This window comes from Oncorhynchus mykiss, chromosome 12 (genome assembly GCF_057628025.1).
Source record: "Oncorhynchus mykiss isolate SJ-2025 chromosome 12, ASM5762802v1, whole genome shotgun sequence".
NCBI classification, from domain to species: Eukaryota; Metazoa; Chordata; class Actinopteri; order Salmoniformes; family Salmonidae; genus Oncorhynchus; species Oncorhynchus mykiss.
The window spans coordinates 57,489,103-57,508,498 of NC_143033.1; the positions used below are offsets into that span (position 1 = coordinate 57,489,103).

A 19,396-nucleotide genomic window follows, 5' to 3' on the forward strand; every position below is an offset into this window, starting at 1 on the left:
CTTTTACTCATTTATAGATGTGTTATTATATTCTCGTTCTTAAACTACTAGATTTAACAGACTTGCTCTCTAGAGCCAATGTTGTGATTTATGTTTTGCTAAGCCTTTTGTTTTTGTGTGCGTATTTATATTTATCTACCTGTGCAGTGTCCGGCAGACGCTGTCCTTGAACAAGGCCCAGGCTCAGAGTGTGTGTAAGGTACTGGAGACGGTGCAGCAGTGTTTACTGTCCCTGGGGAAACCACACCTCTTCCAGGCCCCCTGCATTCTGTTCCTACAGGAACTGCTGGCCTGCCAGAAAGACTTCACCAGGTCCGTCTGACCCTATCAAGACTGATTTTATCATGTGTAATGTAGCTGTCATAAAGGCTTCATGATTGCATGCATAACGGTCTGATTGAGATCCACTGTTTTGTATTGATATAATGATCTATTCCCACCTTATTTTCCTGTTAAGACACTCATTCAGGGTTTGTTTTCCCTGGGCAGTTATTTCTCCCAGTTGTCTGGAAGTGGGCAGGAGCTGAGAGAGAAGGTGAGGAGGTCCTACCATCGACTAGTCCTCATGCTGGTGGAGGCAGTACAAGGCTTCAGCAGTCTCAACGAGAAGTATGTATTCATTAATCCCTGTTCAGTTGAAAATCTGCTGCATAGAGAGACATAACGTGTCATAAGCCTGTGTTATAAGAGTTATACTGGTCGGCTGTGTTGCTGTGCCAGTTATTACACAGCGTTTGTGAGTATAGAGAAAGTAAGTGAAACCCATTCTGCTCTCTCCTCCCGTCTCCCATTAAATGTGCTGATTGATAACTCATTTGTGTTCTTCCCTTCCCCTCCCCAGGGTCCTGCTGCCTGCCCTTTCCTGTGTTCAGACATGCCTGCTGCATCTCCTGGACATGAGCTGGGAGGTGCAGGACCTCCCCCTGTTCCTCCAGATCAAACTACCTGACCTCCTCCTCACCATGTCCCAGGAGAACATCAGCGTGCACGACATTGCCATCAGGTACTGTCCGAGGAGAGCAAGAGGAATGGTGCCAACTAGTGGTGTGGAGTGGTGGCGCTGTTTACTAGCATTTCACCAAGGGTTCAACTACTCTTATCTTCATAATATATGCCACATAACGTACATTGTTTTGCATTAGACACAACCGCCTTCTTCATGCGCTACAAGACTTGAGTGTTGTGGCCTGTAAAAAAGATCTACTATCAGTTTTTATTTGAAGACCATGCTCCGCTAGATATTAGCCAGACAAAAAGGGTAGGATATCACCTGAAGGTAACATGTTACCTAAATGTGAGAAAATGGCCGCCTCATCTTCCACCCTGTCTGATTTTTGTCCCCAGTCAGTGGACGGAGGAGGACGAGATTGCAGACTACAAGAAGAACCGGGACTGGATGGACGAGTGTGTGGACGGGATGTTTGAGAAGTGGTATGACAAGATTGACGAGGAGGGTTCCATGGAGGACAGGAGAAAGGTAGAGTGGACTCGGACCTATTCATCCCTAATACTCAATCCCTAGTCCCTACCCCCTCGGCACCCGTGTAGATCTGAGAGTATCGGATAACGTCACTTTTTGACTGCTCCGCTTTTTGATTTGAACAAAACTTTTGATACGTATTTGGCAATGGTAGATGTGGTCAGAAAAATACTTTCTGGAGCTCAATGCCAAAACATTTCAAAGATAAATGGTTGAGTTAGATATATAATTATATAATGCACGGTTGTCAAACAGGGTGGGTGTCATGTGTGATAAATAAGATGCATGACTAACGAAAATACAGACCGGTCAATTTAATTCCACTAAATTATGCAAATGTGCCTATTGACGGATAAGCATGACTGGTCAAATTGAACTGTTAACATCCCTACTGCGTGGTCATGTGCTTAGTTCCTTATTTGAGTCAAATAAAAACAGACAACACCTTCTGCCATAACCTCCCGTGATAGTCGGTACATAAGGCGGCAGCTGATCCACAAAAACATCTGGGATCTCTGCAGTATGAATAATTCCTTGGCAAACATTTACTCATAGTCTTCTTCTGAAAACCATCTCCTAATCTCTGATATGTTATGTGGTCACTTGTAAAATAGCAAGGGAAAGTTGCCATGTGAAGAATACGTAGCTGGTGTTACACATTTATCCTGAACAGGGTTCTTTCAGGACCCCAGAGAAAAAGAATGGCCATGATGAGGAAGTTAGGAATTTAACAAAAATGTCAATTCTAATTACAATTTTGTCATTGAAATGCATTGAGGACAATTGGAATTAGAATTTCAGTTTACCGCTTGAATTGAAATGGAATTGACCCCAACCATGTCCATGATATTGTCCAAAAGCTTGAGGTAATTAACCCCTCCCTGTCCTCAGATGCACATGTTCATAGCTCGTTATTGCGACCTGCTCAACGTGGTGATCTCCTGTGATGGCTGTGAGAGGATGGCCCCCTGGCACCGGTACCGCTGTCTGCAGTGTATGGACATGGACCTGTGCAAGACCTGCTTCCTCAGTGAGTGCACACACACACACACACACACACACACACACACACACCCTACCTGTGTAGAGCTGGACCTGAAGTGTCTTGTTTAAGCTTCAACGTGAGAATGTAAAACAGTTGCATCTTTCCTCAAAACTACCTGAACTGTCTCTGTGTGTATCTAGGTGGTGCCAAACCCGAGGGTCACGAGGACGACCATGAGATGGTGAACATGGAGTATGCGTGTGACCACTGCCAGGGCCTCATTGTGGGCAGCAGGATCAACTGTAATGTCTGTGAAGACTTTGACCTCTGCTTCGGCTGCTACAATGCCAAGAAATACCCCGACAGGTAACATACTAACACATTTTTGTTTCGGAAACACTTTAGGCATAACGCTAAAAGCATGTATGAGGCTTTGTCTTTTAATGAGGCTTATTATATGTTACGTCTCTATCTAATCGATCTAAAACCTGCTAAAGCTGATACGTCTTCCTCAGTAGAATTGACTGCGGCGGTAATGCACAGGTACTGCAGCAGCCTACCGTCTCTCACCCTGTCTCTCGGTTTTCCTTCATGTCGTCCTCCAGTCACCTCCCGACCCATCGGATCACCGTCTGTCCCATGGTGACCATCAGGATCAGTGACCGCCACCGTCTCATCCAGCCCTACATCCACAACTACTCCTGGTTGCTGTTTGCTGCCTTGGCCCTGTACACCTCAGGTAAACGTGCTCAACTCTTATCCTCTGGCATAAAAATGAAAGGGAGCTTCAAGTCAATAGTCTGTCACATAACAATGACGAAACGGGAGCAGCACTCAACTTGATGGAGTTGTAATTGTCATTGAAAAGTATTTGTTTCTTTTCTTTACACCTCAGACCTGAGCAGCGAGAGACAGCAGGAGGGGGAGCCTCTGGGGCCAGACACCCTGACCCAGGCCTCCGCCCTGCAGACACGCTGCTCACAGCTCATTACCGAGTGCCTGCTCAAGGGACAGACTGGCAAAGGTAAGCCTGTATATCTTGTAGTGATGGGGAGGGAAATTATACAGTTACATATCGCAACTTGTTAGGGTTTCTATTGAATCATTCCATCCCTGTGTGTGTGCAGGTCTGCGGTCCTCTGCCCTGCTGTCCCTGCTGGCCTCTAATGAGTCAGAGAGTGAGCTGTGTCCTGATTCACCCTCCCAGGAGCTCAGCATCAACACCACCACAGAAGACACATCCTCTCTGCCTGGCTCCACCACTGCTATCTGCTCACCACTGCCCTCTAGGGACAAGGTGAGTTACTAGACCCTGGCCTGGAGCCAGGCCTCGGCTTCCATATTGTGTCCCTACTCCTTGTAAAATGTCTGTTTTTACCGATGTGATTCTGCTTCAGAATCCATTTCCCCCTGCAGCTGTTCACTTCTACTGCTCCAATACACCACCACACACTGACGATCCTTCTTTCTGTTTGTCCATCAGAGTAAAGCCCAGGGGAAGGAGAAAGGGAAGGAGAAGGAGGTGCAGTCTCCCCCTGCTGCCCTGGAGGTGTGCTCCACATCAGAGGGAGAAGGAGGACAGGAGAAGGGGAAGAAGAAGCTGGTGAAACAGGACACCCTAGACTCGTCCAGCCTCAGCCAGACCCCGTCTCTGTCCAGCGAGGGAACACTCTCTCCCGTGGTCAGAGGTGACCAGCCTTGTGCTTTTCTAATCACCCCCCCCCGCATGGAATTTAGTAGTCGCTTTGAATCCAATTCAAATGAATGTGTGTCAGACCATTGTTAGCTTTCATCACCAATTGGTGAAATGGTACAAGAATGTTGCGGATATCTTATAGCTGAATTGAATGTTGGTTAAGTCATCCTGTCCACCGACCTGTTTGAATGAGTGTGTCAGTCGGTATCACAGCATTCACCCATCCATCTTTGTCCATGACTGCTGCGCCTAATCTAGTCTGGAGATGAAGCTAAGTTAACCTTTGCCTGTTTCCCTGTATCCCCCAGCTCCAGAGTCAGTCTCAGAGACCATCACCTCTCCAACGCCTGAGGACATAGAAGAGATGAGAGAGATGATGAAGGAGAGGGATGAGAAGATGGAGAAGATGGCCAAGGTGCCCATCCAGGAGCATGTGTTTGCAGAGTGCTCCAGAGAGAGGATCCTGGGGCTGCTAGCTGCCATGCTGCCTCCAGCCAAACCGGTAAGATGGTTGTACCACAAGATAGCAGCAGAAGCTAGGAAGTCCATACTTCTATGAAGTGCCTGAAGTGCCTTCAGTTGTATTGTTCTGAATAGCCAAGGGGGCTCAGAGCCAATACACCGTTCTTTAAGTTCAAGCGGTCACTTAAGTTGCCCTTTGTAACTACACAGTAATAACTAACAACGGTTACTATGCAAGGCAATATTGTTACTACAGTTATTACTGTGTAGTTACCGCTGTAACTATTTATCCTCTGACCTCTTGCATCTCCCCCCTCCCCCAGGGCTCCACCCTTGCTCTGTCCAGCCTGAGCCCCATCCTGCCACAGCTCTTCAGGGTGGTCATCTCCAATGCCGGGTGTCTGAACGAGACCTACCACCTGACCCTTGGTCTCCTGGGGCAGCTGCTGTTGAGGATACCACCCCTGGAGGCGGACGTGGCCGTCAGAGAGGCCCTAGCCGATAAGTACGAGCTGCTCACCCCTGGAGAGGGGGCTGCCTCCGGGGCTGACACACAGGGCTGGAAGACCACCCAGCTACTTTTCAGCCTGGGGGCTGTCTGTCTGGACAGGTAAACAATGGCACCATAGACATGCACCACAGTGAACCGGAGAGTGGAACAGGACATCCAGTAGATCTAGATGTGCATTCAACTAGGGAAATAGTTTGCAAATGTTAGCTAATGTTGGCTAACATTTGTTTTGTGTTACCCGCCAACATTCGCTAATGTTAGCAAACAATATAGAAGGTAGTGTGTGGCGAATGTAAATAATCAGGTGGCCATGTAGGCTGTCTGTTACATGTACTGGAATGGCAAGGTCCTAGAATATTGCCACAAAGCAAATCCTTACAAAAGGGAGTTATTTTGCAGCTCACAGTAACATTTTCGATTGTTAATTAAAATAGTTAAACTGAAATTTTCCTAAGTTTGCCGCAGATTTGACTGTATTGCTTGACAATTATTCTAACACCACTGTTGTAAAGACATCTCTTCTCCCGCTCTCTTCTTTGTTGTCATATAGGACGCATCTAAATCTGAAGAGGTTGCTTGACAGTCATTGTTATGATGAAGTCACTAGATATATTTTCTCTCTCTTTTGAAATATAGTCGTATAGGTCTGGACTGGGCGTGTTCGGTGGCTGATATCCTGCGGAGCCTGAACGCCTGTCCCCAGTGGAGTGTTGTCATAGCAGCCTTCACTGACCACTGTGTCCGGCAACTACCACAAACGCTCAAACGCACCAACCTCTTCACCCTGCTGGTGCTAGTCGGCTTCCCTGAGGTACTGACTAATTCAGCTACTATTTTTATGGAATATGTTAGGTAGTTTAGACAGCACACTACAGCTCGCTATCGCATCCACATTCCATTCCCACAGGGGGAAGCAACAACCTTGTCCAGATGCTGAGCCTGGTTGATAAGCACATCGGGTGCTGCCAATTAGGGTGATCATCTGTCAGTGTCCCAGCTTGCAAGCCATGAGGCTGCTGGGTTTGTTTGTTGGCTGTGAGGCCTTTTATTCAATTTTATTAGCCTGTTTTGTAGTTTTCCTGTTTGCGTATATTTGTTTCCGTCACCATCTGACCATAATAATCTGCTTGGGCTCGCAGACTCAAAAGAGTCAAGACAAAGCTGGCCCTGGACCTAAGGTAAGGTTGCTGTCTCCCTGGGCACATGTGCATCCAACACGGTCCTCAAACGTTGATTTCTCACATGAATTCAAAAATGTATTCAGGTTACAGACCAGTTAACTAGGCCTAAGACTCCTGGACATAACAAGTGCAACAATATTAGCAGGCTAGTCAATCAGTGTTGTAAGACTTTTTGGATGACATAGGCCAAAACAAACTGCAAATGCGTCCAATGAGTTTGTAGTCACAAGCTTGATGTAGTAATTATGTGAAAGGAATATGAATACAATACAGGGTGTAATCATTAGTCCAACAGTTTCTATCTACAGTGAGGGAAAAGAGTATTTGATCCCCTGCTGATTTTGTACGTTTGCCCACTGACAAAGAAATGATCAGTCTATAATTTTAATGGTAGGTTTATTTGAACAGTGAGAGACAGAATAACAACAACATAATCCACAAAAATGCATGTCAAAAATGTTATAAATTGATTTGCATTTTAATGAGGGAAATAAGTATTTGACCCCTCTGCAAAACATGACTTAGTACTTGGTGGCAAAACCTTTGTTGGCAATCAGAGGTCAGATGTTTCTTGTAGTTGGCCACCAGGTTTGCAGTAGATCTTCTCCAAGTCATTAAGATTTCGAGGCTGACGGTTGGCAACTCGAACCTTCAGCTACCTCCACAGATTTTCTATGGGATTAAGGTCTGGAGACTGGCTAGGCCACTCCAGGACCTTAATGTGCTTCTTCTTGAGCCACTCCTTTGTTGCCTTGGCCATGTGTTTTGGGTCATTGTCATGCTGGAATACCCATCCACGAACCATTTTCAAATCCCTGCCTGAGGGAAGGAGGTTCTCACCCAAGATTTGATGGTACATGCCACAGTCCATCGTCCCTTTGATGCAGTGATCTTGTCCTGTCGCCTTAGCATAAAAACACCCCCAAAGCATAATATTTCCACCTCCATGTTTGACGGTGGTGATGGTGTTCTTGGGGTCATAGGCAACATTCCTCCTCCTCCAAACACAGCGAGTTGAGTTGATGCCAAAGAGCTCCATTTTGGTCTCATCTGACCACAACACTTTCACCCAGTTGTCCTCTGAATCATTCAGATGTTAATTGGCAAACTTCAGACGGGCATGTACATGTGCTTTCTTGAGCAGGGGGACTTTGCGGGCGCTGCAGGATTTCAGTCCTTCACGGCATATTGTGTTACCAATTGTTTTCTTGGTGACTGTGGTCCCAGCTGCCTTGAGATCATTGACAAGATCCTCCCGTGTAGTTCTGGGCTGAATCCTCACCGTTCTCATGATCATTGCAACTCCACGATGTGAGATCTTGCATGGAGCCCCAGGCAGAGGGAGATTGACAGTTATTTTGTGTTTCTTCCATTTGCAAATAATCGCACCAACTGTTGTCACCTTCTCACCAAGCTGCTTTGTGATGGTCTTGTAGCTCATTCCAGCCTTGTGTAGGTCTACAATCTTGTCCCTGACATCCTTGGAGAGCTCTTTGGTCTTGGCCATGTTGGAGAGTTTGGAATCTGATTGATTGATTGCTTCTGTGGACAAGTGTCTTTTGTACAGGTAACAAGCTGAGATTAGGACCACTCCCTTTAAGTGTGTGCTCCTAATCTTAGCTCGTTACCTGTATAAAAGACACCTGGGAGCCAGAAATCTTTCTGATTGAGAGGGGGTCAAATACTTATTTCCCTCATTAAAATGCAAATCAATTTATAACATTTTTGACGTGCGTTTTTCTATTCTGTCTCTCACTGTTCAAATAAACCTACCATTAAAATTATAGATTGATAATTTCTTTGTCAGTGGGCAAATGTACAAAATCAGCAGGGGAATCAAATACTTTTTTCCCTCAATGTATCTAACATGAGTTTCTATTGGACAAATTCAGGTATGTTTATCCCCGTTTTGTTCCGTTTGCTTCTATTTAAGAAACATTTTTCAACAGAATCACCTGTATGTATACACCCCTGATCACATTCAAACACAGTTCACTTTCATAGCAGCCACATACAAACAGCATGATCCCTTTGACTGTTGTATAATTCCTTCTCGCATCTATGCGCTCTTCTCCTCTCACCTTTTCCCTTCACTTGTGGACAGTGCACAACACATCAGCTGCCTGTGACCAGGCGCAAAACCTTTCCAAACCAAACCTTTATCATAATCGCTACACACAGCCTACATCGTGGTCACCCTATTACAGTCATAGTCAACATATCTACTTGAACTAACGCGTTAGCAAACCCGCTACAATCATGCAGTACAGTGTACAGTCAGCAGCAATAAATTAATAAAACCAAAAGCTTACCTTGACTTGGAAGCGTTTCAGTGTTGGATAGCCATATCCCGCTAACTAACACAACATTCCTCTCTGTTTGAGTTGAGTGTTTGAGTAGGCTGAACTAGCTCGCTGCATTCGCTAGATAAGTAAGTGAAATTGTGAAAAATACAACAAAATACAGCTAACTCTATTGCTTCTCCTTCATTTTTGAAGAATTTCATTTGTTAAAAACTGTTCAACTATCTTTCAACTACTCACTACACTGTAGTGCTAGCTAGCTGTAGCTTATGCTTTCAGTACTAGATTAATTCTCTGATCCTTTGATTAGATGTACAACATGTCAGTTCATGCTGCAAGAACTCTTAATAGGTTGGAGGACGTCCTCCGGAAATTGTCATAATTACTGTGTAAGTCTATAGAAGGGGGTGAAAATCACGAGCCTCCTAGGTTTTGTATTTAAGTCAATGTACCCAGAGGAGGATGGAAACTAGCTGTTCTCCGGCTACATAATGATGCTACCCTACAGAGTGCTGTTGAAGCTACTGTTGACCTTCATTGCAAACAGTGTGTTTGAATCAATTATTTGGTAGCTTAAATACAACTAATATATATATATATATATATATATATATATATATATATATATATATATCTAAAAAGGATAACTTTTTTTATGTTTCACTATTTTCATTTTTATGAAATCCACTGGAGATGATGGTCCTCCCCTTCCTCCTGAGGAGCATCCAATGATATATACCTATATACTATTGACAATTTACAGGAACTCAATCTAAAATCTAATTTTATTCCTTGCATGCTTTGTAAACAACAGGTGTAGACTAACAGTGAAATTCTTACTTACGGGCCCATCCCAACAATGCAGAGAGAAAGAGAAAAGTAGTAACACGTAATAATAAATACACAATGAGTAACGATAACTTTGCTATATACACGGGGTACCAGTACCGAGTCTATGTGCAGGGGTACAATGTAATTTAATTAGATATGTACATATAACTAGAAATAGAGTGATTAGGCAACAGGATTGATAATAAACAGTAGCAGCAGCAAACCATGTATTCGGGAAGTATTCAGACCACTTGACTTTTCCCACATTTAGTTACGTTACAGCATTATTCTAAAATGGATTAAATAAAAACAAATCCTCATCAATCTACACACAATACCCCATATTGACAAAGTGATAACAGATTTTAGATTTTTTTTGCAAATTTCTTAAAAATAAAAAAGGGGTGGGACTATTTAATCCTTTTTAGAATAAGGCTGTAACGTAACAAAATGTGGAAAAACTCAAGGGGTCTGAATACTTTCCAAATACACTGTATGTGATGAGTCAAAAGTTAGTCTGGGTAAACTTGAACTATTTAGCAGACGTATTGCTTGGGGGTAGAAGCTGTTCAGGGTCCTGTTGGTTCCAGTGCATTGGTACTGCTTGGTGTGTGGTGTCAGAGAGAACAGTCTATGACTTGGGTGGATGGAGTCTTTGACAGTTTTTAGGGCATTCTTCTCGAGGTCCTGAATGGCAGGGAGCTCGGCCCTGGTGATGTACTGGGCCGTATGCAATACCCTCTGTAGTGCCTTTGCTGTCAGATGCCAAGCAGTTTCCATACCAATCGGTGAGGCAGCCAGTCAAGATGCTCTCAAATGGTGAAGCTGTAGAACTTTTTATGGATCTGAGGGCCCGTGCCAAATCTTTTCAGCCCCCTGAGGGAGAAGAAGCGTGCCCTCTTCACGACTGGGTTGGTTTGTGTGGACCATGATACAATCTATCTTTAGTGATGTTGACACCGAGGAACTTGAAGCTCCCGACCCGTGCTCGGATCTCTGTTTCCTGTAGTCCACGATCACCGCGATTGTCTGGCTGACATTGAGGGAGAGATTGTTGTCCTGGCACCATACTGCTAGGTCTCTGACCTCCCTATAGGCTGTCTCGTCGTAGTCAGTGATCAGGCCTACCACCATTGTCTTCAGCAAACTTGATGATGGTGTTGGCGTCTTCGTACTGCATCACTCAACCTGCTGCTGTCTCCTCCACTAGTCCACCATTCAAGGGGCTTGAAGACCTTCTGCCCTGCACTGTTGTGCCCTCTGTCTGACCCTGGCTTTTTCTGCTATCCTAGGTGCTGTGTATGGGCACCCAGTCAGTGTTCATAGACAATGCCAACGAGCAGCATCATATGATCCTACTCAAGCACTTCACCGAGAAGAACCACGCTGCTGTGGTGGATGTCAAGACCCGCAAGAGAAAGACAGGTGAGAGGACGGACTGTCACAAAGTTAATTTCATACATTTTGCTCATGGTGCACATAGTAGAGCTGTATTTTAAACCCTCACACATTTGTGTGTCTGTTTTGATGTTTTTATACTGCTGCAACCAAATTGCCCAGCAACGGGACAATAAAGATTTTCTGAATCTGTATGCCACCCCTCTCCTGTCCTTACAGTGAAGGACTACCAGCTGATCCAGCCGCAGGACTCCAGTGCTACAGGCTCCCACAGCCCAGGGACCCAGGTCCAGGGCGTAGGTCAGGGTCAGGGACCCCCCCAGGCCCAGCTAACCCGCTACCTCAGTAACTTCACCTCCATCATCAGCCACCTGCTGCAGCGCAGTCAGGACAGCAGCACCCCCGACGCTGTGGAGGCCTCCTGGGTCGTCTCACTGGCCCTCAAGGGCCTCTACAACACGCTCAAGGTACCTCAGAAACAAAGCCACCTTTTGGTTATCATCACTCAACTTCTACAGTATGTCCCTTTCTCTCTCTTCAATATGACATTTTATGTTAATCACCTGTGCTGTGTTTTTCTTCTAGATTTTTCGTATTTTTATTGAATGTCCATTTCCATCTTCTAGTGGTTGACCTTGAAGACTTTGTCTAACATTTCCTGTTGTGTTCCTTCCCTGTAGAAGCACGGCGTTGCTGAGGCCCAGGAGGCCATCCAACAATCCGGTCTGACCCAGCTCCTGGTGAGGAAGTGCAGTAAGGGGACAGGCTTCAGTAAGCTGTGGCTGCTCCGAGACCTGGAGATCCTCTCCATAATGCTCTACTCCTCCAAGAGAGAGATCCACAGCATGGCCCAGGGCCAGGACGGGGAGAGGGAGGAGAAGGAGCAAGACAAGGAGCATGACTCGGACCACTCTAGTTGTTGTGCCGACGACCCCGACCCCAACCGGCCTGACCCACTGGAGGGGCTCGACGAAGAGACTAAGATTTGCTTCCAGGTCTGCCCACATCCTCATTGTACTGTTTTTTAAATTTTTTATCCTACTTCTGACACTAATGTATCGAAGGGCGACAGCCCCTTGGCTCTCCAGTCTCGATCCCAGTTTTCCAGTCGGTAGGCAAACTTGTTAACCACTGCTTTAATAGCACTAAACCACTTGGACGAGAAAGTAACGATATCTCTCTCTCTGAATTGTAACAATCTCTCTGAATTGTGTCTGTTTCAGATTACCCATGATGCCTTAAACGCGCCCCTGCACATCCTGCGGGCCATGTACGAGCTGCAGATGAAGAGAACAGACTCCTTCTTTCTGGAGGTGCAGAAGAGGTGAGAATTGGATCACATTCCTGTCATACATTCCTCCATACAAATCAAATCACAATTGAATTTAAGTCACAACACACTTTACAGAAATAAACAAATATATGCTTCATAAAGAATGTGTTTTGAATACCATTGCACCAATGTCATGTTCATGCCGGACTTGTGTAGCTTTCATCCATCCCAGACAATGTTCTGCTATGACGTTGCATGATGGTGGCTGACTTGGTTGACGACCCGCAGGTTTGATGGAGACGTGATCAAGACGGACGAGACGATTAGGACGCTGGCTCAGAAGTGGCAGCCCACCAAGAGACCTCGCTCTGAGGAGAGGAGCACCAAGGCCGTGGACACTGACATGATCGTCGTGCCCTGTGTGGTGAGAGCACTGCATTACATTTGACGTAGTTTGAAGAATTGGTGTCAGTAAGATAATAGAACCAGTTGATAAATAACCCACTCCCCTTCCCCCTTCCTCTCCCAGTCCAAGCCCAGTCACTGTGAGAAGGCTACGGAGGAGACCACGGTGGTGACTCAGAAGCTGATCACCAACACAGAGACTGACCTCCAGCTGAGCTACGCCAAGCAGCGCCGCACCAAGTCCTCCGCCCTGCTGCACAAGGAGCTGGACGCCCGCAGCAACCGCTCTGTCAGACAGTACCTAGTCAAGGTAGGTGGATGCGGTGGTCCTGTCTGTCTGGTTCAGTTGGTACTGTAAGATCATGGCACTAGCTAGCAATGTCAGTGTTATGGGTTCGATTCCTGCAAGGATCACGTATACTAAACGGGCTTGTTTCCCGGACACATATTAAGCCATTGAACATGCTTTTTTTAGGCCAGGACTTGTCTTAATCTGTACCTACTCAAGAAGTATGCAGTTGCTGTACTGCAAGTGGATTTGGATAAAATGGTCTTCTAAATGATATGATGAAATCAATATCTTCAGGTGAACCAGGCCATCGCCACCCTGTATGCCCGCCACGTGCTGGCGTCGCTGCTGGCTGACTGGCCCCAGGGGGCGCCACTGAGTGAGGAGGCTCTGGAGCTGAGCGGGGCATCACACATGGCCTACATCCTGGACATGCTGATGCAGCTGGAGGAGCGACCACTCTGGGAGAGGGTAAGCGTGTGGCGGTGGTGTGTGTGTGATGTTTCACACAGGGAGTTATTGAGCTTCCACTCTGGAAACGGGTGAGAGGGGGTGCACAAAATTGTGTGTGAGTGAGTGGTATGGAAATGTGTAGGGTGTGTACATGTTGATGTGGGTTAACTCATTCCTTTGGTCACCAGATTCTACAGAAAGTGCTGGTTGGCTGCAGCCAGAGCATGCTGGGTAGTTTGTCTCTGACAGCGTGTCAGTTCATGGAGGAGCCTGGCATGGCCGTGCAAGTCCGGGAGTCCAAACACCCCTACGACAACAACACTAACTTTGAGGTGGGTACCACATAGATCTAATTCCCCACTGAGAACTCTTACCACATCAGCATCATGTTGTGTGGGTACTTTACTGCAGGAGGGTCTGGTGCACTGCACAAAATAGATGGCATCATGAGGTAGGAAAATTATGTGGATATATTGAAGCAACATCTCAAGACATCAGTCAGTTAAAGCTTGGTCGCAAATGGGTCTTCCAAATGGACAATGACCCCATGCATACTTCCAAAGTTGTAGCAAAATGGCTTAAGGACAACAAAATCAAGGTATTGGAGTGGCCATCACAAAGCCCTGACCTCAATTCTATAGAAAATTTGTGGGCAGAACTGAAAAAGCGTGTGCGAACAACAAGGCCTTACAAACCTGACTCAGTTACACCAGCTCTGTCCGGAGGAATGAGCCACAATTCACCCAACTTATTGTGGGAAGCTTGTAGAAGGCTACCTGAAACCTTTGACCCAAGTTAAGCAATTTAAAGGCAATGCTACCAAATACTAATTTAGTGTATGTAAACTTCTGACCCACTGGGAATGTGATGAAAGAAATAAAAACTGAAATAAATCATTCTCTCGACTACTATTCTGACATTTCACATTCTTAAAATAAATTGGTGATCCTAACTGACCTAATACAGGGAATTTTTACTAGGATTAAATGTCAGGAATTGTGAAAAACTGAGTTTAAATGTATTTGGCTAAGGTGTATGTAAACTTCAGACTTTAACTGTATATCAGTATCAATGAGTATTTGCAAGAAAATGATACATAACTTCAAATATAAGCATGTGGAAGTGGTTTTCATTCTTTTGATATTAAGATAATTCCACGCCAGATATGTACTGTGGCTTTCCTGTGTGGCCTACTGGAGGAAGCATGCGTTGGACTAACTGTTATGCAGCCGAGCAATGATTTTGTAGAGCTTCCTCTCTCTGTCTCTGTCTCTATCTCTATCTCTATCTCTATCTCTATCTCTATCTCTGTCTCTGTCTCTGTCTCTGTCTCTGTCTGTAGGACAAGGTGCACATCCCAGGGGCCATCTACCTATCTGTGAAGTTTGACTCCCGCTGTTACACTGAGGAGGGCTGTGATGAACTTATCATGGGCAGCAGCTCTGACTTTCTCCAGGATCTGCACAACTTCAGCGGCTCCCCACAGAAATGGACTGACTTCGAGATCCCTGGTGAGGGGACAGGAGAGAGGGGGCTGGGAGAGGGACTGTCTGGGAAAGAGGGGGTTGGGACAGGGACTAATGGCAGGGAGAGAGAGATGGGCTTGGAAGAGAGGGGACGGGGAGACTAGGAAAGGGAGAGGGGGGTCTAGGCGAGGGAGAGTGTTGATTACTGTTGTGTGTTTTCTCCACAGGGGATACTCTCCACTACAGGTTCATCTCAGACATGAGCAACACAGAGTGGGGATACAAATTCACTGTCACTGGGGGACACAGGGGCCGCTTCCAGACAGGTCGGTCTACACACATGCATGTACGCACACTTACATACACACACTGCAGCGGCATTGGGAGAGTGAGAATGATGAACGAAGTGGGCCGGGGCTAGCATCAGCTGAGGACCTGTCACATGTGGTTAAGCTTTTATAATGGGTGTCTAATGCAGCTGACTACACACACACACACACACACACACACACACACACATACACCCACACACACACACACACACACACACGAGAAGAAGTGCTACTGAGTGCTCTCTGATCATAGAGGGAAATAGTTTCTATCCTTTCACGTCTAAATCTCTCTTTGTCTCTTCCTCAAACAGGTTTTGAGATCCTAAAACAAATGTTGGCTGATGACCAAGTGCTTAGCCACCTCCCATTGGCTGACATCTGGGAGTGGCAGGTGGGCGTGGCCTGCCGCCAGACCGGGAACCAAAGACTGAAGGCCATCCACCTGTTGCTCCGCCTCCTGCAGTGTCAATCACAGAGGTGAGACTCCGTCCAATGTCCCTGTCCCTCGCATCCATCTTGAACGCATGCACGCACAGTACACACACAAGTAAATACGCACACACACACCTCATTCTGTCACCTGCTCAACGCTTTCAGGACTTCAGGCACTACTTAGCCTAGTTTAGAATCAGGTACCTAGAGTAACAAGCTGGATTCACACTCCCAAACACACGACTCAACCGCACTCTTTGCCTACTAGAACCATAAAGCAAACGTGTCACAAATATTGGGGTACACTATTATACTTGAGACTTTGGTAAAAAACCTACTGATTAGCAGCTGAAACCATTTAATAGTTTCCTAGGATGATATTCTGGTGACCCCTTTTGTACCCAATTTCAAGGCTCAGTATGAAGATTACAAACACATCTGTATCCTCTGCGTCTGTGTTTCCCCCTAGAGCTAAAGAAAACAGTTTTTGCTTAGAGTATTCCAGAGAAGCCTAATGTCCTGATAGTTGCCATGGAGATGAGGTCACATATCTATTGGAGGATTTGCATATTTTCCATGCCGTTGGCCCCGTCTGGCCGTAGTGACATCACCCTGACTAAATAGAATACACAATGTGTTATAATAATAATAATACATGTCATTTAGTAGACGCTTTTATCCAGAGCAACTTACAGACTTGCGTGCATACATTTTACGTATGGGTAATCCCAGGAAACGAACCCACTATCCTACAGATGTATGTCGCCGCCTAATGGTGAGAACTAACGGAGCTTAACTTGACCCAATTTGCAGGTTCACATCTCACTGAAAAGACACCGTGTGTGTGTGTGTGTGTGTGTGTGTTGAGTGTGTGCTAGTCTCTAACTCTTATATCTGTGTGTGTGTGTGTGTGTGTGTGTAGGGGCTGTGAGCTGACCCTGCTGAGGCCTCTATGGCAGCTGTTCATGACCATGGAGAGCGGTCTGAGTCAGGACCCCACCAGTATCACTGTACTGCTTCCCCTACACAGAGCACTCACTGAGCTCTTCTTCATCGCTGAAGCCAGGGCCATGGTGAGAAACACATACACACAGACACACTTGCTGCTGTCCAATTAGAGGACATAACATTCTATGACGGGAGGGTAGTAGTAAAAGGTTGTACAGGTTCATACGTAGTTTACTAATTCCCAAAGAGCTCGTCTTTTTTATCAGACATGTCAATGTGAAGAACCAGTTACCAGTCTACGGATAGTGCTGGCACTCTAGATGTGTTAATGCACTTCTCAATATGTGTGTGTGTGGTAATCTGTGTTGTCAGCTAGCCTGCCTGTTTCCACCTAGGAAGGTTAATATAGCACTGTCACATAGCCCTGACCCCTCAGTGTGTTATTCAGCCCACCTGTTCACCTGCTGGGCCCAGTCCAGGCCCAGAGCAGCAGGTCTGCCATCTGTCACACAACACAGCCCCTGGCACCTGCTGCCTGGCTGGCACACCACTATTTATTATCTCTCTAGCTTGATGGTGGAGAGAGAGAGGGATGGAGCCTGGGAGGGGGAGAGGCAGAATGAAAGAGAGGGTGGAGGAGGGGGAGAGAGCGAGAGGAGAGATGGTGAGGATGAAGCGAGAGAGAGCTGCCCACCTGAAACCTTCAATAGGTGCGTGGGTGACCAGTTGCTCTTTAACCTGCCTTGAATTCTGAATTAAGGAAAGGCATGCATGTGGTTTGCAGTCCAGCAGGAAATGATCCTTCCAGCTTGGTGTCCCTTAAATTGTCTACATTGTGTTCTGACAGGTGGAGACATTAGTTAATCTTTTCATTTTTTCTTAAAATTAGCTAGTTCAAGACGGAACTGTCACGTCTACTTATTTAAAGATAGATACCCATTCAACCTGACTGGCTATAAAGGCTCTCGACTAGAGTAGTTCCCTCTCCTCTCCCCACTGAATGAATGCGGCTTAAGCTGCCAGTCCAATAGTGAAATTACTGAAATGAATGATCTGTTGACTTGTCACAGAGATGGATCTCCACCGCTGGCTGCTGGGGATATGAGAGGAAATGAGTATGTCTGGGTGTCTGTCTGTCTGGTTTGGGCTAATACCTATGGTGGATGTGTTGCTGTTGTTGTTGCTGTTGTTGTTGTTGTTGATCTGTGTGTGTGTGTGGGCTTCAAACTAAGGTTGATGTGTTGTTTTCATGTGGGAGTGTTGTGTGGTTCTACCAGCAGGGGGCAGTAGGAGTTCCCACTAGCACTCACGCAGTCACACTGGGTACCATAGTGATGGCCTGAGATCGACACGCAGTACAGACACTGATTCACCTAAGAGGAACGTGTGTACCTATCCATCGATTTATCCATCCATCCATCCATCCATCTATGTATCTAACTACATACACTACATGACCAAAAGTATGTGCACACCTGCTCATCGAACATCGCAACCGAGAGCAGACGGTTTTTACTAGTTGCGCCTAAACGGTACCACTTCACAATAACAGTACTTCCAGTTGATTGGGGCAGCTCTAGCAGTGCAGACATTTTACCAACTGACTTGTTGGATATACTGTGTGTATATATACAGTACCAGTCAAAAAACACCTACTCATTCAAGGGTTTTTATTTTGACTATATTCTACATTGTAGAATAATAGTGTAGACATGAAAACTATGAAATAACACATATCAAATCATGTAGTAACCAAAAAAGTGTTAAACAAATCTAAATATATTTGAAATTCTTCAAAGTAGCCACCTTCAAAGTAGCCACCCTTTGCCTTTGATGACAGCTTTGCACACTCTTGGCATTTTCTCAACCAGCTTCATGAGGAATGCTTTTCCAACACTCTTGAAATAGTTCCCACATATGCAGAGCACTTGTTGGCTGCTTTTCCTTCACTCTGCTGTCCAACTCATCCCAAACCATCTCAATTGGGTTGAGGTTGGGTGATTGTGGAGGCCAGGTCATCTGATGCAGCACTTCATCACTGTCCTTCTTGGTCAAATAACCCTTACACTGCCTGGTGGTGTGTTTTGGGTCAATGTCCTGTTGAAAAACAAATAATATTCCCACAAAGTGCAAACCAGGTGGGATGGCGTATTGCTGCAAAATGCTGTGGTAGCCATGCTGGTTAAGTGTGCCTTGAATTCTAAATAAATCACGGTCAGCACCCCCACACCATCACACCACCTCCTCCATGCTTCACAGTGGAACCACGCATGCAGAGATAATCCGTTCACTTACTCTGCGTCTCACAAACAAAAAATCTCAAATTTGGACTCATCAGACCAAAGGACAGATTTCACCTGGTCTAATGTCCATTGCTCGTGTTTCTTGGCCCAAGCAAGTCCCTTCTTCTTATTGGTGACCTTTAGTAATGGTTTCTTTGCAGCAATTTGACCATGAAGGCCTGATTCACGCAGTCTCCTCTGAACAGTTGATGTTGAGATGTGTGTTACTTGAACTCTGTGAAGCATTTATTTGGGCTGCAATCTGAGGTGCATTTAACTTTAATTAACTTATCCTCGGCAGCAGAGGTTTGCCTTTCCTGTGGCGGTCCTCATGAAAGCCAGTTTCATCATTGCACTTGATGGTTTTTGCGACTGCACTTGAAGAAACTTTCTTCAAAAAGTTATTGAAATGTTCCGTATTGACTGACCTTCATGCATTAAAGTAATGATGGACTGTTGTTTCTCTTTGCCTATTTGAGCTGTTCTTTTCATAATATGGACTTGGTCTTTTGCCAAATAGGGCTATCTTCTGGTTACCACCTCTACCTTCTCACACCACAACTGATTGGCTCAAACGCATAAAATAATAAAAAATCCACAAATTAACTTTTAACAAGCCACACCAGTTCATTGAAATGCATTCCAGGTGACTGCCGCATAAAGCTGGTT

General features: G+C 45.6%; 1 protein-coding gene across 4 annotated transcripts in view; it reads left to right on the forward strand.

The window, feature by feature from the left end:
- Positions 1–19,396, forward strand: part of zzef1 (zinc finger, ZZ-type with EF hand domain 1) — a 54,610-nt gene that overhangs the window by 21,747 nt on the left and 13,467 nt on the right. For all 4 annotated transcript variants that reach the window (XM_090192831.1, XM_090192832.1, XM_090192833.1 and 1 more), the window contains exons 30-54: positions 148–312; positions 490–609; positions 842–1,003; positions 1,345–1,477; positions 2,372–2,510; positions 2,666–2,831; positions 3,071–3,204; positions 3,361–3,489; positions 3,593–3,762; positions 3,949–4,153; positions 4,470–4,663; positions 4,947–5,233; positions 5,771–5,945; positions 10,742–10,874; positions 11,067–11,314; positions 11,528–11,842; positions 12,071–12,171; positions 12,409–12,544; positions 12,650–12,835; positions 13,112–13,285; positions 13,456–13,599; positions 14,610–14,778; positions 14,961–15,059; positions 15,377–15,542; positions 16,420–16,570. In XM_090192831.1, the coding sequence (XP_090048957.1) occupies positions 148–312; positions 490–609; positions 842–1,003; positions 1,345–1,477; positions 2,372–2,510; positions 2,666–2,831; positions 3,071–3,204; positions 3,361–3,489; positions 3,593–3,762; positions 3,949–4,153; positions 4,470–4,663; positions 4,947–5,233; positions 5,771–5,945; positions 10,742–10,874; positions 11,067–11,314; positions 11,528–11,842; positions 12,071–12,171; positions 12,409–12,544; positions 12,650–12,835; positions 13,112–13,285; positions 13,456–13,599; positions 14,610–14,778; positions 14,961–15,059; positions 15,377–15,542; positions 16,420–16,570 (4,201 nt within the window). The remainder of the gene's footprint in view (positions 1–147; positions 313–489; positions 610–841; positions 1,004–1,344; positions 1,478–2,371; positions 2,511–2,665; positions 2,832–3,070; positions 3,205–3,360; positions 3,490–3,592; positions 3,763–3,948; positions 4,154–4,469; positions 4,664–4,946; positions 5,234–5,770; positions 5,946–10,741; positions 10,875–11,066; positions 11,315–11,527; positions 11,843–12,070; positions 12,172–12,408; positions 12,545–12,649; positions 12,836–13,111; positions 13,286–13,455; positions 13,600–14,609; positions 14,779–14,960; positions 15,060–15,376; positions 15,543–16,419; positions 16,571–19,396) is intronic.